Genomic DNA, 27,706 nt, shown 5'->3' on the forward strand with positions numbered 1-27,706 from the left:
CTATCTGAATCTGATACCTGATGTGTTTTCCTTTAAGGACAATTGGAATATTTAAATCATGATTTCATAGCAGTTATCTTCTTTAAGTACTTACATCGTAAACAGAGTACCTTTTTCAGAATATTTGAGGACATAGAATTATCAAATACATAAACTTGACGATCGAAATAAAAAAAACAAAAAACAAAAACAACTTTCATATAGTTTACTAATGATAATAATTAATTTATTAATATTATCATTTGAAAAGCTGAGTGGCTCCTAAGTGATTAAACGAATATTGACCACTTTTTTTAGTTTTGATTTAAACTTGAGTTTTGATTTGTTTGATGTTTAAGATTTTATTCTCAAAACACTGACCATTTTTAGGAAATCGCAATCCTTTGCCACAACCCACAATGATAGATGTTATGCACCGTTTGTGTATAGGTATAATAAGCTTATAATGTGCCTAATATATAGCAAAAGTAACAAACTAATTCAAAATTCATTTAAAAACAGCAACTAAAGTGGACCACACTATGTACAACAATGCATATACAAATTACTCAACTGCACAAGTGTACAGTGTGCGCTTTGCTACATAGTGGATTTTGATCATGTTATTTGCTCCACATCCCTCAAATGGTGGTATCTATTAAAACAATCTAATGCTTACACGATGTGTTCTTCATAAGCAAAAAGCAATCCTTATGAACATGTGAATCATATTTCCCTCTCACACTGATGGAATGCTTTAATCTAGAACTTGTCAAATTTCATGTGACTGTTCTCAGAATGTTTTTTAATTTACATATAATTACTTACAAAAACCTTTTGATCAGCCTGTCTATTTGGGTTTTGCACTTAAGACAAACATTAAAAACTGAACTACCACAATATTCATTGATCAAAGTGGTCCATTAATATGTTTTTTTAAAGATTGTTAAATTTGCAACTTTGTCCCCACCAATCATGAATATGCACAAACAAATAGTAACATCTATATCAGCTGGTTTTATTTAGTCAAAAAATATTTACCATCACTGAACCAACCCATATACATTCATTTGTAACAACAAAACTCTTTTTTTATGGGTTTCTATTTTCTATCAGCAGGTAGAAATGGCTCTTTAAGGCAACAACTGCAAGTTATATCCTTGCTAAAAAGCTTTTCTGTAAAAAAAATATTTGTCTGTGTAGAAACACATATGCTAAAAACTAGAGGATGGCTGCATAGGAGGAAAGTAAATCTGGTCTCGTGGTTGTGCTCTAAGTAACTAACTATGTAGTGACCTCTAATTGCTATTCAAGCTGCACGTGTTTGAACATATATAATCTGATTTACATTAGCTGTAAACTAAAAAACGTTTTTTTTATTCACTGTGATACTCATTTTAAAAGAGTAGCCTGTTGTACTAAAGTATTGCATTCAGAGGCCTACACAAAGCAGTTCAAGTCTATATATCAGATTTTTCCATAAACTCGTTCTCATATAATAACAGTAGACAGTCACGTGGTTGTGCTCTATGTAGCTAACTATGTAGTGACCTCTAATTGCTATTCAAGCTGCACGTGTTTGAACATATAAAATCTGATTTACATCAACTTTTTTTTTTAATTCACTGTGATACTCATTTTAAAAGAGTAGCCTGTTGTACTAAAGTATTGCATTCAGAGGCCTACACAAAGCAGTTCAAGTCTATATATCAGATTTTTCCATAAACTCGTTCTCATATAATAACAGTAGACAGTCATAAATCAACTAAAATACTCCACATATTACAAATCATAATACGAATGATTAGAATAATAATTAAAAACAACTTAAAAAATCTATTGCGACGTATCGTTTAAAGCTAACTTAGCAGATATTCTACTAAACCGACGAATCCCAACAAGACGAAAGTTACAAACATAAACACGTAAATACAAATTGAACATAGAAACGTAGTGACTTTATGCTAAGTGTATGCTACAGGAACATAGGCCTACAAATCCACACAACGTGGTGTTATGTTCAGACCTGATTCCCTGTCTGTCTGTGTGTGTGTGTGTGTGTGTGTGTGTGTGTGTGTGTTCTGACACAATGGACAAAAGCACTCGACCTAAACAGGAAGTTTGACTTTGTGGCATTTTAGCAACATTTAATTGTCAAGCCCTGTGTTATTAAAAGAACACACTTAGCCTGTAGATGTTATGTCTACGGTATTATAATGCTAATTCGTAAAGGCCGATTATTATTTTTTTACCTAAATTGAAGAAAAAAAAAAGTTTTTCTTGTTTGATCGACTGAGCAAAACAACATTTCCCGTTACATAATAACAACTTTGGATATAAACAAGTGCGAGGCCCCCACGATCATTCAACCAACTCGAAAAGCACAGCGGGACCGACAGCAAGCAATTACCCAGTCAAATGTGACAGCAGAAAGATGTACCTTAAGTTTCTGGGAAGCCTTGAACACCTTCCTGTGCAATTCCCTGAGAAATCAGGGGAAGAGACAACTTAACAGTCGTGAAAAAAGGCCAGGAACATACATATAAATATATATTTCCCAACGTCGAAATATCAGCGTAGTTTGCAATATTCCATACACATCTAGTTGAAATTATACAAATATATGAATGTTTTCGGTTCACAAAAAATTACAAACAAAGGTTACAAAAGCCACCATCCCCAATACTCGATTGTATAATTTTGGAAAACGGGCGCAAAATAAACAAGGGTGCCAACCTAAACAAAACTGTTCCCTCCCACTTAAACGGACTCATCTGGGCGTCTTTACGTTAAAGTGGACTTTAAACGGTGTTTGCTTATTTAAGTGACTTACTATTGACAGCCTGTTGATATGCGACATTAAATTGAATGTATTCTTATATTTAGGCTGCCTTAACTGAGAGGATCCATGCAATCACACACCCCTTACCCCGAACTATATTATCATCTCTTTTCTTCAACCCCACTGACCCGAATCACAAGCCACCTCGTAGAAACATGCTCAGATGTTGCACCAACTTGGTAAATGTATAAACATACCGTTTCGTCTTGTGAAGTCTTTCAAATAAATTCACCAAGATATTACAGAAAATTAATTCTGCGGGAAATCCGTGAAATGCACCACCCGGCGGAAATACCCCAACTGCATCGTATGATGAAAAAGAAACCCATTCCTCGTGGATGTGGATAACTGAAAAGCGTGGAAAGAACTTGTTCGCTTATATATTCACGTGGTTAATAAGATTTTCGCGTCGTTTCGCTGTAGAGGAGTGGCAGTCTTCCCGATGGTTCATGGACTCTGTCCAATCAGAACTATTGTCCTTCTACACCGAGGCTTACTTCATAGCGCCTCCCCTATTTTACGATATTATAGATGAAACTGAAACGCTTAGCTAGCTAGAACAATGGAATCAGTCAGAAGTGTTTTTGATTTAACCTTGTTAAATAAAACACTTAAAGCTTTTTTTAAAGTATGTAGATTTAAGAAAAAGCCACCTTGTGACACAATGCAAAAATATTTTCATCTGCTGTCAAACAACAATAGCCTATTCAACTGTGCCATAAAAAAGTTTCTTGAGTAGCCTATCATATCAGCACTTAATGACAATGGCTTCCCTTTTTTTTTTTTTTTAATGCATACAAATTTGAATTTTGTGACTGTGTTATGTTAAAATACAGTGTAAAATGACAGCATTCATTTTTTCTCTTAGCTAGCTAGAACAATGGAATCAGTCAGAAGTGTTTTTGATTTAACCTTGTTAAATAAAACACTTAAAGCTTTTTTTAAAGTATGTATATTTAAGAAAAAGCCACCTTGTGACACAATACAAAAATATTTTCATCTGCTGTCAAACAACAATAGCCTATTCAACTATGCCATAAAAAAGTTTCTTGAGTAGCCTATCATATCAGCACTTAATGACAATGGCTTCCCTTTTTTTTTTTTTTAATGCATACAAATTTGAATTTTGTGACTGTGTTATGTTAAAATACAGTGTAAAATGACAGCATTCATTTTTTCCCAAACATGAAATGTTTTAGTGATTCCAGATATTTGTATGGATGTGTACATTTAAGTTTGCTGACCACTCAATGTAGGCTAATTTATGGCAGTTATTTATAATGTGGTTTTCTTTCTTTCTTTCTTTCTTTCTAATTGATTATTTAAAATAAATTGCATACCCATTTTGCATTCTCCATTATTAACATCTTGACTTGAATTAATGTGATTTGAGCAGATTTCTCTTACGTTTTGCAACAGAAACTAAACAAGCTGTACATGACTGTACAAACTGTACAAGTCCCAATGGAACGGTGGAATACCTGAAGCATTGGTCTGTGGAAGCTGCCAAATGTGCTGAAGTTCGGCTATGCTTTTGTTCATTTCCCTGACCACAAATGGGTTTAGCAGTCATTGAAACACCATAAAAAGTATTCATATGAATATACAGTATATTAGTGGCTACTCTCATACACTCAGTGACTTTTAAAGCAAAACGTTCTTATACTTTATTACAATTATATTAAAGGTGTTTACTGTTGAGTCACTGTGAACAGGAACATGACATGAATATAATATTCTGGAGTTGTGGTTTAGGAGCACAGTGATTAGCTGTGTGCGTATTAATCTCTTGTATAATAGATTAAAGAACTGGCACTTAGATTCCCATCATGTAACAAATTATATAGTAGCACTTTTGTATAATTTTCTGCTTTCTTTTGCTGTAGTTTTATGACAGAAAATGACCTAATCAATTGCAAAAAATAAAAATAAAAAAGTCTGAATATAGTCTTGTATTGTAAGATGGACTGTTAAATCTTGAACAACTCTGGCAATATACAGTGCAGGTAGGACTATTTAAATGGACTAATTTAGACTGAAGCTTCTCCTGAGAGTATAAAATATTCATGAAAAAATATTCATAAAATAATCACATCAGACTGTATTAAAATCTCAGGTACATGCATAGTAATGTCTGACAAAGTTCTTGTAATTTATGTGTGTAGCTACAAATTAAATAAATGTGCAAGATTATCCAGCAAAAAGTTTTGTAATCATCCCATAACAATAGGAAGTAAAATTTCATTACATCAGTTGGTGTACTCTCGATATTGCCCCCTAGTGTTTTTTCCCGTGTGTATAGTCTATATTTAAGAAATATTTGTACATTCAGAATAATTCATATTTCTCTCTTTTGCTTTACTGAATGTTTGTGCAAACTTTTGTATACATTTTATGTTTAAAAATTGTCTACCTAAAATGTATTTGGTATGTTTACACATTATTATCAAATTAAAAATAAGAGATCAGCCAGTTGGACAAGGAACTAAAAATAAAAATGAATGCTCATCGAGACATATTATTACAGTAGTAATATACTGAAAAAAAATCTGGTGTAGGGTTCACTTTGAAACTACTTTCAAATTTCACGAAAAAATTACAAAAAAGACAAATAACACATTGAGTTAAATGTGAAATGTGAAAGTAAAATGACTGAAATAGTATTTTCTTGTGTGTGTATATAAACAGTATATAAAAATTTAAAAAAAAATCCCCAGTTTTTAATATACCATTTTGCTTAAACTAAATTTTGTTTATTACAAAAAAGACAAATAACACATTGAGTTAAATGTGAAATGTGAAAGTAAAATGACTGAAATAGTATTTTCTTGTGTGTGTATATAAACAGTATATAAATATAAAAATTAAAAAAAAAATCCCCAGTTTTTAATATACCATTTTGCTTAAACTAAATTTTGTTTCTATCAATATAATCTTGATATATATATTTACAAAAGAAACTAAAGTCAAGTTTTATTTCATTAAAAAATTCCAGTATACACACATACTGTATATATGTATGTGTATATATATATATATATATATATATATACACACACACACACACAAACACATTTTTTTGCTGCTGAAAAGGCTCGTTTCACATAACCTGTAAGATTGATCTCCAGAAGCTCCTAATGCATCTGCATGGATGACCTTCAACCCTTCCAGAGACTGATGGACAATGTACAGTATATGCTTGTGAATTGCAAATGCTGGTAAAGAGCAGTCAGTCATTTTTCTCAGTAGAGAAGACTGCCTAATATCACTGAATCATAGAAAATGAATATCCGGCAGTTAAAACTGGCACCGGAGAGTTTTTTAAAAACCCTGTTATGAAGAAAGTTGCAACTGGTTTGAACAATTCCTGTGTCCCAATGTGCATATAATCCTACATGTCCCAAAGCATAGTATGTTGAAAATAATACACCAAAAGTCGCCAGATGGTCTAGTATTTCTGAGAGATTTTCTAACAGCTGATGCTGCCCACAACTCATTGGAAAAAAATAATAAAATCAGTGCACTTAAGTTCAGAACTACAAACATGAATAAAAAGAACTACAAGAATGGTGGATGTTTGTGAGTCCAATGGTTGGTTAGAGAATCCCTGAAAAGTGGTTGAATATAAGCTGATTGTTAGCTGTGTAAACTTTCATAAAGATATGAATAGCACAATACCAAAACAGATATTTGGCCATTGTTATATCATTAAAAAAACATAGGACCCACGACTGGCAACATACGTTTTCTCTCCAATAAAATAGGAAGAATTGTTAGGATACATTTCATGAAATAAAATGTTAAAATGTTAATGTTAAAATAAAATGTTGTCAGTTAAGTGACAAAATGAACATATCTCTGCAACAGCTTTATGACATGGTAGTGTGTCCAAATGCTTATTTCTTCTGCTACACACTCGAAAGTACAAACTTTTTCATCTCAAAAAGAGTGCATGCTTGTAGGAATATGGTTAATAGTAGGCTATGAGCAGGTGATCCGGGATATGCCACTTGTATCCAAAGTTAATACAAGGGTGAACAGGTGGTTCCTTAAACCTCAACCATTGAACTTTGTTATCCACAAGCCTGATCTCTGACAAACATATTGCCTCCTGTCCTGGTGGTTGACAAGAGTATAGGAGGATGTGGGGTTATGCCGCATAACCCGTTTAATGCCGAGGAGGACTCTAACCTACAAGCCTCTGAAGGACAGAGCTAGGAAGGACGCAGCCAGCCTCGGTGGGATGCAGCCTTCCGTTTGAGAAGCACCCATTTTTTTCAGGTGTGAACTGTTCAGGAAGTTGAAGGATTGGCACCACCTGGTGGCCTTATAGTATCCATTCACTATCAGAACCTTTCAGATGTCGCATAACTTATCCTTCCTAGCTCAGTCCTTCAGAGGCTTGTAGGTTATCAACATTAAATAAATACACTGGGTGTGTGGGATTAATCACCATAAAGTGTTACATGTGTACACTTGCGAGTAATAACTTCTCAACACCTTGAGTGATTAAAATGAAACACTAACAGTGTTTGTATAATAAACACTTTTGTCAGTGTTGTTTTAACACTAGCAAAGATGGACCTGCTTGTTCACCCGAAAAGTAATAATTTTAACACCCATGGTGACAAATCTCCCAACATATTTTTGCTGTGTAGAGTCCTCCTCGGCATTAAACGCTAGAATGAGACAGTCTAGTACAGGGCTGTCCAAACTCGGTCCTGGAGGGCCGGTGTCCTGCAGAGTTTAGCTCCAACACACCTGACTGGAAGTTTCTAGTATGCCTAGTAAGAGCTTGATTAGCTGGTTCAGGTGTGTTTAATTAGGGTTGGAGCTAAACTCTGCAGGACACCGGCCCTCCAGGACCGAGTTTGGACAGCCCTGGTCTATAATGCGCTTGGCTATGCCACATATGTTCCCGCCCTCACCGCCACGGCAAGAAAATACTAATAAAACGTAGTTATGGAAAAATACTTTGTATCACAAATCGTTATATTATTTGGCTTTCTATTAATGCAATACAAAGAATCACAGCCGTCTAGTCTCCCAGTGGCTTATTGGCAGTTTAGCGTTTAGTGAGCAATTTACACCAAAACAAAAGATAACAACTATGCTTTCATGTCCGAAAACATTATTTTTTGTCTTACATTTCATAATAAATTCAGACATGCTCAGTACTGAAACGTTTTTCGTCAGTTTATTTTCATGAAATGGAATGGGTACAAAGGATTGTGGGTGATTGAAGGTCACGGAGGATACATCCCATGCATCCTTCAAATTCAGCTGAATGAAGGACGTGAAACGAAGGAGGCCTTCCAAGGATCCCTGACCCTGCGATTGAGACGGCCTTCAGCGATGTTTGATGACGTGGCAGGCGGCAGCTGAGATATGCAGCCTTCCGTTTGAGAAACACCCAATGTATCATCTATAGTGTTAGACTGGATGGTTTCACGACGTATGACTTCGTTTAATACTTACATTTTAAAAGAATGTAAGCTGCACCAAAGTGCTTGTGGAGAAAATAATTTATTGAAGATGAACTTATTACCTCAATGTGGTAGCCTTGATAAAACATTCTGTCACATGGAAGTCAGGTAATCTGACTGGAGCACTTTTTCAGTTTTGTGTGCAATATTATGCAAGACAAAAACAAACATGGGTAAATGTCTTTCACATTTAAGCAAAGGCCATTTACATTTACAATTCTCCCCTCTTATGTTGATCTTTGGCCAAGCACAGGTGCATCTCAATAAATTAGAATGTCGTGGAAAAGTTCATTTATTTCAGTAATTCAAATCAAATTGGGAAAATTTGTGTATTAAATAAATTCAATGCGCACAGACTGAAGTAGTTCAAGTCTTTGGTTCTTTTAATTCATACAGTCTGACTGCTTTACTATGAACCCTTACTCTACATTCATTCCTCCAAATCGGTATGTAATCTGTGTGCTTTAGTAGGTTACAAAACGTATTATGCTTATTAAGACTTATTATAATATTATGCCACGGAGCGATTTATGAAAACAACTGGTAGAAATGTGTGGATGAAATGAAACAATTTTAAAAGCAAAAGATTCACGAGATTCAGATATTGTACAAATGACTTTAACTTTGATCCCTTGCTTTAAGCTGCTTTTCTGGTGTTCATTCTCCAAAACTTCCTGGCTACTTCACACAGTGTCATTTCACAAATCCCATTACATTTGCTGAAGCATGACATCGACTAAACCACATTAACCTTTCAGTTCTGACCACTGAATCCAAGAATGTCCTTAAAGGTCAGGACTGACAGACCTGTAACCAAAAGCTTTACTGTCTGTTATGACTACTTCACCAAAGTAAGTAAACAACCTGCACATTACAATTTATCAGATATCACTCACCCAAAATACAACACTAAACTTTAGTAGCATTGCTATAGCTTTAGCTCAAAAGAATAAAGCTATTATATGAAAAAAAAGAAGTGCAATTCAAATGTTTTCTTTAGTTTTGAGGTATGTTTTTCCTGTTGCCTTTGGATTGGGGTTTTGTAAGACAAAACATTGCTTTGGAAAGTATTGTCAGAAGTAATATACAGGTCAAATTAATTGAGTTAAATTAAAGCTGCACCATTTATTTATTTATTTTTGTTTAAACGTTCATACCTTGTTTTACAGTGCCATTTATCCACACGTACACTCCTGTTTTTCATTATTATTTTCTAATTTCTTCTGTTTCTTATTTCTGATTTAGAAAATAGGATATAGCTCCAATCATACTAAATAACACACAATTTAAAAATAAAAAAAATAAATAAAATAAAAGCAGGCTGTGTATTTATATGTGGCTCTTTTAATCAAACAGTTAAAAGTTTAATCATTTTCCTAGTAGTATTCTCTCTTGTGCTCAGTGCTGTACAGAATAAGTTAAACACTGCCATCTATTGCTTGACATGGTTATACGTTTCAAAGAGGCTTATTTTTCTTGCATTGTGCACACATAACAAAGATGCAGAGTTACATGCCATGATCAATGTTTAATTGCTTTTACTGTTGAAGTTGGACATTTATCCATTATTTAAGTGTAGCTACTACATGTTTAAAATTTTTGTGACATATGAATAGACAGCACAACAGATTTAAAAGAGGTAAAGGTACAGATGTGTGATCAGGGTCACTGTACATTGTATTCTGTTGTCTAACATCTGTTAAAAGAATGGGGTGAGCTTTAGATACAAAACCTAACCACACACTCCTACTGCGTTAAGTGACTGTTAAAATCCAGCCTGGTGGTTTATAGAATGAGTTTAGTCTTTTAAAAAATGTTGAATTTCAGACTCCACCTCAATCTGTAAAACTGGTGAAATGCATTTTTCCCAAGATGAAGTGCAAAAAAGAGCAACCAAAAATTATTATTATTACTATTATTATTATCAAAAGACCATCTTAAAGAATTTACTCACCTAATGTAGACCTACTGTTTTACCACAATGAGTGTTCAACACAGAACCTTAAGAGTGGCAGGAGTGCTTATAGCGTTAGGGTGGACCAGTGCTTTTCTGGCAGTTAGAACATTCATTCATATAAACATTTTTTTTATTTAAATGCCACTTGATTAGACACAAAATCACAAAAAAATAAGTTTAGCATAATAAACGAGAACATTCACATGAATAAAAATCTTATTAGCATAACATAATTGTATAATTTATATTTAAATGGCTGTTCTTTAATGCCAGTTATGGATATCAACACTGTTGTTATCCCTTTAATTCATTCATTCATTACATTTATATAGCGTTTTTCTAGGCACTCAAAGCGCTTTACATTGTCAGGGGGTATCTCCTCATCCACCACCAGTGTGCAGCATCCACCTGGATGATGCGACGGCAGCCATAGTGCGCCAGAACGCCCACCACACACCAGCTTACTGGTGGAGAGGAGACAAGAGTGATGAAGCCAATCAGCAGATATGGGGATGGTTAGGAGGCCATAATGAGAGTTCAAACAATATTTCATCTTATCTTTTTGTACCACAGAAAAATCATGCTGTTAAAAAAAGTTTTGTCCATTTTCATTGTGCAGAAAAAGTTTCTAAGCATCATAAAATAACACAAATATTTCCAACTGGATGACTATGGCATGAAAGTTCCACTTGTTTCCTTTTCAACATACCACTATAAAAGTCATGGTACTTTTTTTTAGGATTTTCAGACAGCAAAGTCACACAATAACAATGACAAAATGTGTATTTCTACTTGATTTAAAATAATAATAATTAAAAAAAACAATCTGAGGCTTTGACAGAATATTACATTTCGTGCTTTCTGTTTCCCAAACTTTCCTTAGTTTTGATTCGGAATTAAATGGCGTGTCAGTGGCCTCAATAATCCACTAAATCCAGGTGTACTTTAAATACACTGCCATACAACTAGCCCTTTTAAGTTTCGACCAAAAAAAATAAACATTTCACCCAAAAATAATTTTGTCATCATTTACTCACTCTCATGTCATTCCAAAAACCATGACTTTCTTTCTCTTGTGAACACAAAAATACTGTGACGATAAGGGATATTTTTTAAGAATGTTCAGGCTGCTCTTTTCCACACAACAAAATTGATGTCTATAAAAAAAAGCATCAAAAGAGAGTTGTAATATGTCATATTCCAAGTCTTCCGAAGTCATATGAGAGCTTTTGCATACAAACCGAAATAAAATTTTGGCCTCTGCCACAGATCTCATATCCTGTTTTATGAGATTCAAGAACATGTTAAGCTGAAATATGTGCAACCACAGAAAACAGAGGGACTGATTATGACTTTATCTCACTTATAGTAACCACACACGTCATACGGACTACTTTTATGGTATCTTATGGCGCTTTTCCACTGCGTGGTATGACTCGGCTCGGTTTGCATTTCCACTGCAGTTCAGTACCGCTTTAGAGTGGGTGGGATTATTCACATGTCGTTAGTTGCGCCGCCTCTACTACCACGACTCCTAAAAATCTTTTTCATTCCGCGTCGCCCCATCAAGCTCTCGCTGGATCCGCTCCTCTGCTATCAGCGAGAGGACCGTCTGTACTTCCTCAACAGACAACGAAACAGACACTTTTTGGTTGTTAAAAAAGGTGCACTCGTTCAAAACAGTTGCGTTCGATCCTTCGCTGGCTGTGCTGATTTAAATCTAGTGGTTCTGTTGTGTTTGTGTCGCAAGTTCAGTGACGCAGGTAGTGACGATTCTCTCCAGCCAATCCGTGATCAGCAGAGTTTAAACGTCACGGTTTGGTAACGGTACGGTTCACTTGGAACCCCAACCGAGGTGGTACTAAAAAAAAGTACCAGGTACTGTACCCAGTGGAAAACCCCCCAAAACAAAAGTGAACCATACCGAGCACTACCATGCAGTGGAAAAGTGCCATTATAGTCCTTTATTTTGGAGCGTGCCAGCCACTAGTCACTCTCTACCTTTATCATATGGAAAAGATCAGCCAGGGCATTCTGTTAAACATCCTCATTTGTGTTCCATGGAAGACTGAAAAACCACACAGCTTAGGAACAACATGAGAACAATGAGTACATTTTTGGATGAACTATTTCATTAAGACTTCTAATCAGTTTACTTATAGCAAAACAACACATGGTTTAATAATTTATCAACATATTTTAGAATTCTTAATTATAAGACGATGTAGGTTCAAGGACGATGCCAAATGGTACAAGCCCTGAGACACAATGTATAATTGTCCACCATGTTGGCTCTATCCTGTGGACCAGAGAGGGTTGCAATTGCAAGTCAACTCCTTGTAGCACTGCAAGACAGCAGCAGGAGCGCCACACTGTCTAGTCAGAAAGGATGTGACATCATCAGCTCCTGTGAGTTGTGTATCAGCGCTCTTAACTTCTTCCAGCAGGTGTAGTTATGACACCAGTGTTGTGTTCTTAAGTACTTTCAACTTAGTGATCTTATAGAAGTAAAAAAAACTCATTCTCCTTGTCCTCCCAGTCATCTTTGATATATTTTAATCTTAGTGCTGAAGCAAGAAGTTTGTTGCAATGTTAATGTCATTATTAGATGCTCTGAGAGCTTCTTGGGCATCCATCCTTGAGAAACCCATCTCCATTAATCTTGCAACCTAGTGATAACAGCAATGTATCATTAAAAAGTTAGTATATGGCAAAAAATGATGTTCAATCTAGCAACCCATGATGCTAAACAAATAGAAGGTGGAACTGAATAAATAGTTCACACAAAAATGAAAATGTACACTCACACAGGCCATCCAAGTTGTAAATGAGTTTGTTTCTTCATCACAACATATTTAAAGACATTTAGCATTATATCACTGCCTTACAAATCAATCCTCTGCAGTGAATGGGTGCCGTGGATTACCGTGTTGTTTGGTGAGCAAGTGATGTGATGCTCTTCAGGAAAGTTCTCCTCTTCTGTTCTGATGAAGATACAAGCTCATCTGTATCTTGGATGGCCTGCACGAGTGTACATTTTCAGCTAATTTAAATTTTTGGATTAATAAACTGAGATAAAGACCAAAATCTGTAATGATTCTGAATAAAAGACCAAAATCATATGATTTTACCTGCTCCTCAGCCACAGCTGTGTTATCTGGCGGGTGCATATAAGGGGGCTGTTGCGGCTGGGGACCCTCATGGTGCCGGTTCTGTCCTCTGTGCCTTAGAGTCGGGAAGAATCTGTTCCAATTCAGGAGACCTGTCTGCTGAATTAATGACAGGAATTCTTTTTAAAGTCACAATGGAATAAAAACTGACAATTCCTATTTTTATGGAACATTGGAGTGTTTATTATCAATGATCACACATTTTATTATAAATGTGCACATAATTATTTTTTAATTCATGCATCCTCGTAATAAAAATCATCCCCTCTCCTTTCAAAAGCATCTCTTCTTAAATGACGTCACTTCTGAATCTGTGTGGGGTCAGGACAATCATTTCTTTCAGCAACCTGTCACTCACATCAGATTGCAGCAATTAGCAAATGATGGACAAAGTCCCACCCTACATTTTTTTTTCTCATTTGAGAAGCCAGTTCATATAATCAGATATACAATAAAGAAGAAAAGCATAATGTAATTTTTACTTTATATAACTTTAAAGACAGTGTATCTTGCTGTGTATTTCTATATCTTATCTTACTGTAGTCCAGTAGAGGTAGCTTTTTTGTAACTGTGGTGATTTCTGTCTCTCTCCACATTCAAAAACTCCAATAAAAGACAAACTTAACAACCGGCAAGCATTATCCCTACATCATTTTCATAATCCTACTACAGGTTTATCAACTACAATGCTAACATACTCTAGGCCTAATTCATAGCTACACATAGAACTTAAAACATGAGAGAAAACAAGAATGTTCTATGCTAATTATCCATATCATTTCCAGAAAATAACAGCTTTACTCATTTTCAGTTAGATTTTTATCAAGGACAAAATTATCTGTGCTTGTATCAGGTATCCGTGATGAAACCATGTGGCTGTCTGTGTTTGCTCACAGGAAACCATTAACTTCCTCTTGTTCAGAAACATTGAGAGAAAATAAATGGAAAAAAAGATGAAAAACAAGACATATCACTGAACATCTTGTCCAACCAGAGTGACAGAAATACAGAAATGGAGCTAGATGACTCATTGCAGTTTTGATGTCTATACCTCATCTCTGGAAATGTAAGCAGAACTCCATCACTGTTTTTCCCACAAACAGCATGGCTTGTGATCCAGTACTATTAGAACACACCCGATAAAGAAAATACTTTAAAACTTAGAAATGGAAACTTCTTCCAACTCATTTAGAATATAAAAATTATACCAATAATCTAATTTCACAATAATTTCACAAACTTGTTTTGAAAAAGCAGATCACAACTACGGTATAATATCTGAACAGGTAAGCTTATATAAAATACAAGAAAAACACCTATAAGACAAATTATAACACAAATACTAATTTGCATAAACAAGCCGAAAACACAGGACGTCGCACAGGAACTCGAATCTGAAACCAATTTGTGAACTAAAAACAGCTGAACGTTAATTACAGAGACAATCCTGGTACTAAAAGTTCAGCAATGAAAGTCAGACCTCTGAAAGATGTAGTTGAGATAGTAGCATCTCTACATACTCAGTCACTTGCCAACACTCAATAACAAGTACTGGTGAATAAAAGAGATTTTGATTCTGACAATAACACACTGCTACGTCACACTGCGGAGATATTCTTAGCCAGGGAGCTGGGAGCTACTAGGAGGCCCCAACAAACTTCCAAGGGGCTGCAGGATGACTTAAAGGGGTCATATGTTGCGATTTCAAATTTTCCTTTCTCTTTGAAGTGTTACAAGCTCTTGGTGCATAAAGAAGATCTGTAAAGTTGCAAAGACTAAAGTCTCAAATCCAAAGAGATATTCTTTATAAAAGTTAAGAGTCAGCCACGCCTACCTAAAACAGCTCGTTCTAACACGCCCCCACATGTCTACGTCACTGTGTGGGAAGATGTATTTAAAGAATTTGCCACTGACTATTCAATCGCGAGTTTTGAGCAGTGTTGAGTAGCACTTGTTGTTTGTCATTTCTCCGATCACAGTTGAGGTCAAAAATTTTTTTCCCTTCAATAAATATACTGAGTAGGGTTGGGTATTAGGCTTGCTGCGATAGACAGTGTTTTCGGTTATACCGTGTTAAGCCGCAACACCGGGTACGTCATTTGCCTACCGCGGCACCGCCCCACACCGTCGGTTAGATTTTTTTATAGTTACAAAAATAATTTAGCCTAGTTCAGTTAGTGGACAGATACTTTTAAAAACGAAACGCTCAATGCAGCGTGCCGAACCGTGCGCGAACGACAGTGCACCACGGAGCAGGAATCAGATTTTATTTATCACGTGAGGAGAGTGAATCGAGCAGACTGACAAGAGTGAGGTGAGAAAGACAAGACGATGGCAGAAGATTGTTTAGAAAGGAAATGCAAATGCGCAGGTTTGGCAATATTTTAGATTTTGAAAAGCCTATTGACTGGAAGTTTTTTTTTAAACATTCGTTTCTTATTTATTTGGTTCCAGTGTTTGCTGATTACTTTATTTAAACTGTGTATTTTATTTATTTTATTTTACATCAAGGTGTATATGCCGTGCCTCGAAGCTTTCTTATTCGTTTTGCTAATAAACGATCTATGTTTCTTATTTATTTGGTTCCACAGTGTTTGCTGATTTTCAGTTTATATACCTATTTAAACTTTGTGTAGCCCAAGTAAATAGTTATTTTATTAGGCATAGGCCTATATGGTGTATTTTTATTCGTTTTGTTAATAAAAGTTCTGAGTTTGACGTGGTTGTTGCTTGAATTGAATCAACGCTGTATTGCCCCTAATTTGAAGTGAAAGTAAAATGTGCACGCCACTTTTTCAAACTATTTGAAAGCCAAGAAATCTGAGGAAAAGAGGGAAACTCAAACGAGCTGTTTCATTCATGACAGACAGCTGCTTTCTTTAGGTCAACGGCAGTGCGAACACAGATTTAAATGTTCAAATCACACTGGTGTGATTGTATGCTGCACGGACGAACCAAGTGATCACGACATTGATCACACACGTCAAAGGCTGAGGAATGAAACAGACAAATCATTGTATTTTAGGAACAGAATCATGTTGGTGTTTGAATCATGTTTGCGATTCATTAAACACGATCTATTAAATGAAAGTGCTTTGTCATGTTGGTGGTGACACCTCTCTTGCAACATGTTTAGCTATCACAGATATTATACTTAGCTTTTTTGGCTTCTGATCGCAAATGTAGCCAAACTTTGGAGCGCTTAGATTAGCGAGCAAGGTCCTGGCAGATCCCTAGGTCCGGTCATCACAGATGAAGAAAATAAAAAGCTCATAGGAATCGATAGGCAGAATCTAAATTTTAATTTGACAACAAGTATCCGATTCCTGACATTAAGTATCCGATTCTGGAATCAGAATCGATTTTCGATTCCCAACCCTAATACTGAGGGAAAAATCTTGCCTCAGTGTTGGACAACGGGGGTTTTGACTCAAAAGGTAAAGAACAACTGTTCTAAACCTTGACCATAAGCGAGATGTTCATCTGACCTTTGGAAGGAGTAAGCTGTATGCCATTCATGGCAATGCTAGTTCTTCTCTGTCGTGTGAAGGGGTTGTAGAATAACCCAATGGTTAAAAGTCTGGACTGATAACTAAAATGCTATACGGCAGTCACCCCAGGTAGTTCAGAACAAAAGTATTGTAGAAGTACCGGAGCCTGTTGTTGCTGTGCATTTCTCCTGAGGTGTTCCAGCTGAGACAGGAGCAGTTGCTGGTCCAGCATATCCATCCTCTGCTGTCTCTGGATGTCTAAAGTAGCGCCCATCCCCAGCGGAGCCTCTGCAGTGGGCTCAGAATCGGAGAAGACCGGCTCTAGGAGCACCGAACCACATCTGGCTGTCCATCCTGGAACCCGTATGAACTTCTGGACTGCCAACTTATTACTATAATACAACATGCCTGCAATCTGGAACAAAGTGATTGTAACACAGAGGTTACCATAAAAACATGACAGTAACACTGTCTGTTTTTAGAAATAGCATGTAAGCCTTGCAAGACACCTTAGCACACCATGCATGTTTTGTGACAGGATTAAAACAAAACACAACAGTATTCATTTTAAAATAAAAATGTCTTCTGACCCAATTTCCTGTTTTAAAAAGACTGTACATTACCCAAGAGTGTTCACTTGAATTGCTATGAATGGGAGGAACTACAACATCCAATATGGCACTCTAGAAACAGTTTTTGTTATTTCATTGTGAGTTTGGCCAGCAGCTTTCGAGAGTTGGTATTTCCCCATTTAAATAGATAGGAGTTGGTCATGCATGCAGTAAATAGGCACCTGCATGAACCAACTTGCATTGAAATAGACTTCAATAGATATTCATGAGACAAATTCTTGGGGCCAGAAGACAGCGATTTCATCTTTATTTTTCAAACAACACATTTAATTATGTTTAACATAATCATAAAGTGTGGCCCACCAATCTGAGAAGTTGTGGTTACCATGGAGTTTCACAATTTGAGTTGAATTACTGAAATAAATGAACTTTTCCATGACATTCTAATTTATTGACATGCACCTGTATATATATGTATATATAAAATATATACATATGTGTGTGTGTGTTTTGTAAAATGGCACAGCTTTTTAAATATCTGAAAGTACACTCTTAACATCAGTCAAGCATTATAATATGATAATCAAGTATTAATTAATGACAGAACTTTAGTAATTAGAATTAAAACTTGGTAACCATGTATGAATACATAGTAATTGTATCTGAATTTAGGACTGGTGGTGGTGCTTTTTTGGTCATTCAGCTTTTCTGTAAAAAAATTGGGGGGAAAACTATCAATAATAATAATAATAATAATAATAATACGAATTCTACTAATAAGAACAATATAAAACGCACTAAGGATTAACAAGCTGCTAGATTCATGAATATTACTCAGGTTGTGTGCATTCTCTCGAACTGATTCGCTGAAATCAAATGAGGGACGATAATAGGTGAGCGCCAGCAAATGAGATTGTCGTTTGCGCATTAGTTCCACCTACTACCATAGAACCTGGCAGTTCTTAAAGGTCCCCTGAAATGCTTAGAAACACGCAGCATTACTCTATGTGTTGACGTCATTTTAGCTGAAACAGGAAAGACAGGGCGGGACATATCAAGCAGCCCCGCCCCTTTTTAAAATAGCCAATAGCGTTCGTTTATGTCACAGCTTGGGCTAGAGCCATTCTGAGCCGTTGAGTTCCGTAAAGCCGCATTTGACAGGGTATGCCAGCCACAATCTCATCCATATTGCTATAAAATATAGCATTCTGTGTAGATTACAAATAGCTCCGATACATTTTGTGGTCTGCGCCGACTCACGCATGTGATCCGGTTCGTGCTATCGTGTCTCTGGTTAGCGTGGTGTAGCGTGACACAGTACAGAAAATACTAATTCTGTGGACAAGTGACTGATTTCAGCCGCGGCTTCAGCGTCTATTTTATAGTGTAGGGGGCGGGCGCTTCGGATTCTAGAGAGCATTTGATTGGACAGAAAGTTTGATGAGAAGCTGAAGTACGATGTGACGTCAAAAAAAAAATCGTTGAGCCATTTTGGCGGAAGTGACGAACTGCAAGCTTTGAATGCTTATGTCTCCTAAATGCGAATTTTGTCACTGTTTTGGAGCACACTGCCTTATAGATAACCTTAAGACTAACATATTGATACTAACACCCAAAAAACTTTAAATTTGATTTTCATGGGGACTTTAAAAGCTGAAGAATTCCAAAGGAACTCCGTAATTTTGACAGGAAAATATAACAAAGAATATCGATTACATGTAGCGCGTCAATTCTGCATGGTATGTAAGACTCTCTCGCTCTGTCTCTCTCTTTGCGTATGAAAAAAAAAAGCAAAGCGGCGGTGAGTCGTGCGCCTTCACACTAGAGTTTATGGTACGTCAAACACAGGTTCGCTGCGCATCCATTGAGATCAACTGAAAAATAACACAGATCGCCTGACGGAGAGAAGTGCTCAGTCAGTGTTCAGCAAGTGAAAATATATCTGTGCTAAACTTATACTTAGCCTCCAACTCTCACACTGGCGAGTAAAATCTGAGAATTTATTAGCCATTGGCTAATATTAGACATCATTTAGTCGCCCAGAGTGAAGATGTAGTCGCATATGCGAGTGATTTACTCGCAATGTAGAGAGAGGGTTGTTTGTGTTCCCCAGGAGAAAGTAAGTTACACAGGTTTGGAACAACATGGAGTAAATGATGACAGTATTTTCATTTTTATTTATCTTTTCCTACTAGAAACCACCATCACTGAATGCGCTAATGGTAAATCTTTAACCTAGTGATAGTAATAGTAGCTTTAACCTAGTGAACGTCCAAACATCCACACACACACAAAAAAAAACTCTTCATTTACAGTGGGGAAAAAAAGTATTTAGTCAGCCACCAATTGTGCAAGTTCTCCCACTTAAAAAGATGAGAGAGGCCTATAATTTTCATCATAGGTATACCTCAACTATGAGAGACAAAATGAGAAAAAGAAATCCAGAAAATCACATTGTAGGATTTTTAAAGAATTTATTTGCAAATTATGGTGGAAAATAAGTATTTGGTCAATAACAAAATTTCATCTCAATACTTTGTTATATACCCTTTGTTGGCAATGACAGAGGTCAAACGTTTTCCGAGGAATTTACCAATTAATTCTTTAAAAATCCAACAATGTGATTTTCTGGATTTTTTTTTCTCGTTTTGTCTCTCATAGTTGAGGTATACCTATGATGAAAATTACAGGCCTCTCTCATCTTTTTAAGTGGGAGAACTTGCACAATTGGTGGCTGACTAAATACTTTTTTGCCCCACTGTACATAGGTTCAGCAATTTCATTTACATAGGTTCAGCAACTTCTCAGGTCAGTGAATCTTGTGGGTTGTATTGAATTTCATCATATACACGTAATCATACTTACTAAAGACCATTACAGATGCAAAAAAGGAAACATAGAAACATGATGCTATTTTAATTGAGCCACTTTATACTTACTAGTCCACTGCAAGCAACCACCCACATGTAGGCACTTGAGGTCAGGAGCTGATGACAAGATAACAGAACAACAGAAAAACAAAAGAAATTCAGAACTATGTGAAGAAAGCACTTTCACATCCACAAAGTATCTTTGAAGCATTACAAACCAGTAACGCAAACTCACTAAATCATCCATAAACAAGTGTTCGATAAAAAGAAACATCTTATTTGATGCAAGAGTGGAACAAAACATATGAACATGAATTTAATGAAACCCAATTATTTATCTATTATTACAAGATTAAATTACACTGGTTAGTATAAATGGATATGTTTGTGAATGCATGTCTGAAAAAGACTGTAATGGTAAAAGGTAAAAAGTAATTTACCCTTGTCTGTTTTTCTAACGAGTAAGTATGCAACTTCATCTGTTATCGCTGCTATCTCAAATCAGCTCAAAACCCGACCAGAGCACGAGACCACATCGAATAGGTTCTCAGGTGCTAGAGTTTCTCATGACTTGTCTCTGTTATCCTACAAACATTTTATCTGTGGTTTCTACACTTGCAACAAATATCTGGTGTTTTTGAAAAACCCTGCACCTTTTTAGTCGTTTAAACGTCATGTTTTGTCTTCACTTGCTCGTCAAAAGATGTGCCAGTAAATGTCACTTACTATCCTAAGATCTCAAGCAGCAATGACTTTTACTTTTTGTGTGTAGCTTCTGAGATAAACTAGCAAAGTGGGAAATCTTAAAGTACAGAAAACTAAAGTGAAGATGATTTGTGAAGGCAGTCTGAGCTCACCTGTGCGCCCACAATGTACGTCAGAGACTTGTTTGTGATTGAGATGTGGCCGAGAAGCTGAGTGACCTGAACACGTGGAATGGAGCTGTAGAAAGGCACAAAGAGAGCAAAGACTGGGCCCAATCTGAGAAAGAGAGAGAAAATGAAGAGTTAGAGAGAAGGAAAAGTCAAGTGAATCCTCAACCTTGCTGTCAGATGACAATACAGAATGAAAATGTGCAAATTAATGACATGTAATAGTGCCTGCCCATGATGAAGAAAAGGGGAAATCTCTTTAAAACATTCCTTTACGTAGAAAGTAACATTTTCTTTCCTATCATTAATCATTATTTTCCAATGTAATGTAGACTAAAACATTGTTATGTACAACAATACATTGGCGAACAGTCACTTGTTTTTCTAGTTACTTTGACAACACTTCATATAGTATTATATACATAACAGAGGAAATAAAAGGGGTAATAAGTAGTATGGTAGGATGTTTCATTGACAATTTATCGGTTTAAGAATGTATCTATTGACAAAGGTGATAGATAGCAAGGTCTCTGTTAAGCAGTTTTTCAGATAAACATCAAATTCTCATTACAACATACAATGACGCAACAATCATTACAAAATTCAGAATATGGTTTATCAACCATTTAAGAAGAATGACAAGTGGGGTAACTTACGCAAACTAGTACTTCAATTAAGACCGGAAAAACGTAAGTTTGACTTTTTCCATTAGCTATTTTTCACAATTTTAACTCCCTTTCTACGGTTTCCTTCATTTAAAAAAAAATGGGACTTGTGCAATAACTACCTTACTAAGTCTTAAAAACTAGGAAACTAAGAAACTAAACATGTTTCTAAATGCGGATTCAATCCAGATCAACGGTAACTATAGTGTCTGACGTAAAAATATCTAGATGTTTCAATGAAAGTCACAAGATAATTTCACTTCTCCATATAGAGTTAAAGAGATAGTTCAACCAAAACTGAATAATCTGTCACCATTTCCTCACTTTCATGTTGTTTCAAACCTGTATTCATTTCTTTCTTCTGTTGAACAAAAGAACCGAACAGTTGCTGGTAGCCACTGATTTCCATATTTTTTCTATACTGTGGAAGTCAATGGTTAACATCAGTCTTCAAAATATCTTCTCTTGAGTTCAACAGAAGAAAAAAATTATTACAGGCTACAACAACCTGTTGTAAATGTTGACGGAATATACATTTTTGGGTGAACTATCTCTTTAAGCAGACTCACCACGCTGCTAGAAAGAGAGAGAGAGAGGTAAGAGAGGAACAGAGTAACAGACAGTGAAAAAGAGGCAGGAAGAAATGCTGAACTCTCGGTTTTGCTGCATTTTACGCTGCTTTAAAAGTGAGATATAGAGATGTATATATACATATAGCAGATTTTTTGATGTAAAGTCGGGAACACCAAAGCTCCAAAACATCAAAAAATCTTCTATTTGTTTCTATTCGAGCACCCAGTTGAGATTGATGTGCGTACTTTTGCTTGCTCTTCACTGTATACATATAGCACCAATGTCTGAGTGAAAATCTGCTCTCTTATCTGGTAAGCAAATAATTTCATTAAATTTTTGATAAAAAGGGCAGAAGAAATGAAAATGAGTGTGCTTTGGAAAATCGTGTAATTAAAAGTTTTTTTTTTTTAAGTTTTTTTTTAATCAAATTTTATGGCGACCATGTGTGAAGTTAATTTATTTTATTCTTCACTGCCCAATGGCCTACAACTAAATATTAAAATTTCTGTAAAAGCATTTTTAAAAGCGTATGAGTGACTAGATTTGTATATATTTGATTATATGGTGACACTTTACCTTGGTTAATACATTAACTAAAATTAAATAACAATACTATCCATTTATTACAGTATTTATTAAACTTTGTTAACATTAGTTATTAATAAAAATACAACTGTTCATTGTTAGTTTGTGTTAGCTCAGGTCTATTAAATAATGCTAACAGATACAAAAAAAGTACATTCTATTTGAATAATGTTAGTAAAATACTGAAATTAAAATTTACTAAGATTAATTAATGATTTACTATTTTTCACTGTTAGCTCATATGAACTTAACTTATGTTAATAATCGGAACTTTATTGTAAAGTGGTACTGATTATATTTAATTTCAAATATGTGTGAATTTGTCCTTTTTTCCAATGTCAAAAAAGTCACAAACTGTATTTTAAATGCTCATTTAAGATAGTTATAATAACATAATAATGCAGGGTTGTACACAAAGCAACAGACACGTGGAAGAGAAACAAGCCTCGCATGAAAAAAGGGAAACAGCTTAAAAACTACAGAAGTCTACATACATACTACAATCAACAATATTGAGAACAGAATTACTATTCATAGTAAAACTGTACACTACCATTCAAAGGCTTGAGGTCAGTAAGAAATTGTATATTAATTATTACTTCCATCAAGGAGAAATCAAATGAATAAAAAGTGACAGTAAAGACACTGTCACTTTATAATAAAGTTACAATGTTTACAAAAGATTTCAATTTCAAAGAATCCTAGAAAAAAAATAAGGTTTGCACGAAAGAATATTAGGCAAATATAAATTAATATGAACTGTTTTCAACACAGATAATAAAAATAAATGTTACTTGTGCATCAAATCAGCATATTATATTATGATTTATGAAGAATCATGTAAGACTGAAGACAGGAGTGATGGCAGCTTTGCCATAAATTACATTTTACAATATATTAAAACAGATTACATTTATTGTAAATTGTAATGATATTTCACAATATTGCAGTTTTTACTGTATTTTTGATCAAATAAATGCATTAAAACAATCCTTTGCCTCTCTCTCTGCAGTGATTTCTCCTGTATATAACTAAGATGAGCCCAGATTTAGAGCAAAACATCTCTTGCACCAACTTGTATGACCATCGTCCAGTGGCCCGAGTTCTCATACCTCTGGCCTATTCCATCATATGTCCAGTGGGACTTTTAAGCAACGCCCTGGCTCTTCATGTGATCTTCTTAAACATCACCAAACTTAATTCCATCACGCTTTATTCCGCCAACCTGGCAGTGTCTGATATTCTGTTCTGCCTGTCGCTTCCCCTCCGAGCTGTTTACTATGGCCTTGGCTTCCACTGGCCCCTGGGGGAAGGACTATGTAAAGCCATAGCACTGCTCTTCTATTTGAACTGCTATGCTGGAGTAAACTTCATGACTTGTCTGGCAATCGATCGTTTTGTGGCACTGGTGTTTCCTCTGAAGCTGGCGAAATTGAGAAAAGTGAAAAATGCCCGATTAGTGTGTCTGGCCATATGGCTGCTGGTGTTGGCCCAGACGCTGCCTCTCCTGACCATTAACTTGACCAAAACGGAGCCTGACAACAGCATCACCTGTATGGAATACCCTAATTTTGAGGGCCTTTTCAAAGGGCTGCCCTACTTGCTGATTTTTGGGGTAGTTTCAGGCTTTGGAGTCCCACTGGTGACAATCATCGCCTGCTACTCTATATTGACCCGTAAACTACATCTAGCAGCAAAGTCGAACCAGCTGACAGAACGTTCTGGAAGGACCAAAAAAGCAAGAGGAGTGATCGCAGGAGTGGTATTTGTGTTTGTGGTGTGTTTCAGCCCATACCATCTAGACCTTCTGCAATACATGATCCGAAAACTTATCTATGATCCGGACTGCAAGGAGCTACAGTCCTTTCAGATATCGCTGCATATTACAGTGTGCCTTATGAACTTAAATTCGTGCCTGGATCCCTTTGTTTACTTTTTTGCATGTAAAGGCTACAAGCAGAAGCTGATGAGAATGATGAAGTGGCAGGTTGGCACCCACTTCTCTAGTGTTGGAAGAACCTCCCCTGAAAGTTCAGGCACAGGCGATGTGCTCGGCACACGCCGCAACACAGGAATAACAATGAACAATATTAGAGAAGGTCAGTAAAACAATTGCCAACTAAAGCCAACATAAGATGATGAAAAGTGATAAACACACAGTATGTGGGGCCGAACTTGAGACTTAAAAGCCAAGAACAAGGCAAAAAAAGTCACAGACAACTCGTCTCTTCAGATTTTAAACAGCACACACTTCATGAAACAGCTGGACGCTTGACAAGCACTGGCATCAAAGTTAAGAAAGAAAAAATACTTGCTGCAAAAAGACAATAAATGTTGAGCATTTTTCATTCAAAACATAACTGTTAAAGGGTCAGTTCACCAAAAATGTATATTCTGTCAATATTTACTCACTTGTTCTAAAACTGTATGACTTCCTTTCTTTTATGAAACAGAAGATTTTCTTTTTTAATTTACAATGGAAGTCAATAGTCACCAAAATGGTTTGATTACCAACATTCTTCAAAATATTTTCTTTTGTGTTTCACAGAAGATGGAAAGTCACAGGTCTGAAATGACATGAGGTTGAGTACAGTTTTATTTTTGGGTGAACTATTCATTTAAGAACAGTTAATGGTTCACACATAAATAAATTAATCATTCCTACGTTTGAAAAATTGCAAAAATAAAGCTACTGAACTATCAAAAAGATGCTTTGATTGTGAAAAAGTTTCAAAGATGATGACACTTCATCAAACGTTTTTAACACATTTGTTTTTGATTGACTGAGTTCTTAGATAGATGGCAAGATTATCAAGAAGGCAAATCGATTTTTCACATCAAAAAAGGAAACCACTCTATGCCAGTCTCTTGTTAAGAAGAGTCTAAAAGCTAGTAGCTGAAAGGAAATAACTTGAAATAAGAGGGTACTTTACTTTCACAAGACCTTGCCATTTCAACACGTATTGCTTTTATAAATTGGTGAGATGTTGTTTTGTCAGTAAAGAATACTTTCATAACAATACAATGACACAAGAAATTTAATCTAAAAGACAATGTCAAAAAGGGAAGTTGACATTGTTTGTTCCACTGGAAAGAGCAGCACTTTCACATGCATAAAGTTTTCCAGGATTTAATACATTTTGTGCTTACAGCATACAGTAAATGCACGTGGCAATACTGTTGAAAACAACTAACGGTTTGTACTAAAGACCAACTGTTAAAATGGTGTAGAAACTCGTGCCACTCACAGTCCAGCTGGAAGAACATCCACTTTAAATTCAAACATGAAGCGAAGAGCCTCTATCAGCAGCAAGTCCACAAAAGCAGAGAGAATCCATGCTCCAAAGAGGAAGGACTAAACGTCATAAAGAAAAATATGACAATGTTTTAGATTTATACAACTTTTTTTCAAGAACATCATGGGATTTTAACACAAAAAAAGGGGGGGGGGTGGTGAGTTAGGAGGGTTAAAGTCATTAGCATGTGAATGTAGAGTAGGCAAACGTGTTATAGGAAATGCTTGGTAGCATATGAAAGGGTTTTTGATTTAATAAAAAAAATGACTTGTTTTGTTTATAGCATTTTAACAAAATGCACATCATAAATAGTAGGCTGAAGAGCAAATCTCACGCCCTTAAACATCTTTAAAAATTAGTCAATTGATTGCCAGATAAGATCAAGGCGTTCCAAGTTTCCGTGTGTCCTTCAGGCACCTTATCTTAAACTGGTTGGTGTGTACAGCCCCATATTGGTATTTTTGAATATCAAATTTATCCAGAAATGATTTAACATTTTTTATTTATTTATTTATAATGCCATACAATTTTATGTAGAGAATGTTATGTAGAAAATGGGTGCAAATCTTAAATTTGACCCTGGACCACAAAACCAGTCTTAAGTCGCCGGGGTATATTTGTAGCAATAGCCAAAAAAACATTGTATGGGTCAAAATTATTGATTTTTCTTTTATGCCAAAAATCATTAGGATATTAAGTAAAGATCCTGTTCCATGAAGATATTTTGTAAATTTCCTACTGTAAATATATCAAAGCTTAATTTTTGATTAGTAATATGCATTGCTAAGGACTTCATTTGGACAACTTTAAAGTAATAGTTGTATCTTGGCCAAATATTGTCATATCCTAACAAACCATACATCAATGGCCCTTATGACTGGTTTTGTGGTCCAGGGTCACAAATGTCTATGGCATACACTCAGGCCATGGGTGAATGGGTGCCGTCAGAATGAGAGACCAAAGAGCATAGCAAAATGTTGCAATAATCAACAAGCAATCCACCTGACTTCAGTACATCAATTAACATATTGTGAAGTAAAAAGCTGTGCTTTTAAAAAAACAAATCCATCATTAAAGGTGCAGTAAGCGATTTCTGAGAAACACTGTTGAAAGTGGATCACACCGAGCACCAAAATACACTTCTAGCCAATCACCAGTAAATGCTGTGTGCACTAATGATGGGGGAGTTGCCTGCGTTGCATAGCATGTTTGTGAATTTGGTGGCGGTACTATCAAGCTCGGTTGGAGCTTGTTTATTTTGGTGATTTCAAATATCAACAGCGTTTCTCAGAAATCTCTTACTGCATCTTTAAGACGTTTTAACTAACGTTTTAAGTTAGTTAACTAA

At 35.8% G+C, this 27,706-nt stretch overlaps 3 protein-coding genes across 3 annotated transcripts in view; 1 reads left to right on the forward strand and 2 right to left on the reverse strand.

Annotated features, from left to right (window-relative positions):
• LOC107573191 (insulin-like growth factor 2 mRNA-binding protein 2) overlaps positions 1 to 3,043 on the reverse strand; it is a gene marked incomplete at its 3' end in the record, with an annotated part of 58,713 nt that extends 55,670 nt beyond the window's left edge. Inside the window, exons 1-2 of the mRNA XM_016259639.1 lie at positions 3,019 to 3,043; positions 2,420 to 2,462 (exon numbers count right to left, since the gene is read on the reverse strand). The remainder of the gene's footprint in view (positions 1 to 2,419; positions 2,463 to 3,018) is intronic.
• A 9,128-nt stretch (positions 3,044 to 12,171) lies between these two features.
• LOC107573193 (ubiquitin-associated domain-containing protein 2-like) lies at positions 12,172 to 26,704 on the reverse strand. The gene is made up of 7 exons (XM_016259640.1): positions 26,693 to 26,704; positions 26,311 to 26,417; positions 21,225 to 21,348; positions 20,437 to 20,484; positions 17,086 to 17,340; positions 13,396 to 13,533; positions 12,172 to 12,933 (listed from the first exon to the last, which is right to left on the reverse strand). The coding sequence occupies exons 1-7, from the start codon at positions 26,702 to 26,704 to the stop codon at positions 12,826 to 12,828; spliced, it is 792 nt and encodes a 263-aa protein (XP_016115126.1). The 3' UTR covers positions 12,172 to 12,825.
• On the forward strand, positions 22,705 to 25,303 carry gpr183b (G protein-coupled receptor 183b). The gene is made up of 2 exons (XM_016259642.1): positions 22,705 to 22,788; positions 24,075 to 25,303. Exon 2 carries the CDS (start codon positions 24,099 to 24,101, stop codon positions 25,167 to 25,169), a length of 1,071 nt encoding a protein of 356 aa, XP_016115128.1. The 5' UTR covers positions 22,705 to 22,788; positions 24,075 to 24,098; the 3' UTR covers positions 25,170 to 25,303.
• Positions 26,705 to 27,706: the final 1,002 nt, after the last annotated feature.

Source organism: Sinocyclocheilus grahami, unplaced genomic scaffold, assembly GCF_001515645.1.
Source record: "Sinocyclocheilus grahami isolate Dianchi unplaced genomic scaffold, SAMN03320097.WGS_v1.1 scaffold1888.1, whole genome shotgun sequence".
Lineage (NCBI taxonomy): Eukaryota > Metazoa > Chordata > Actinopteri > Cypriniformes > Cyprinidae > Sinocyclocheilus > Sinocyclocheilus grahami.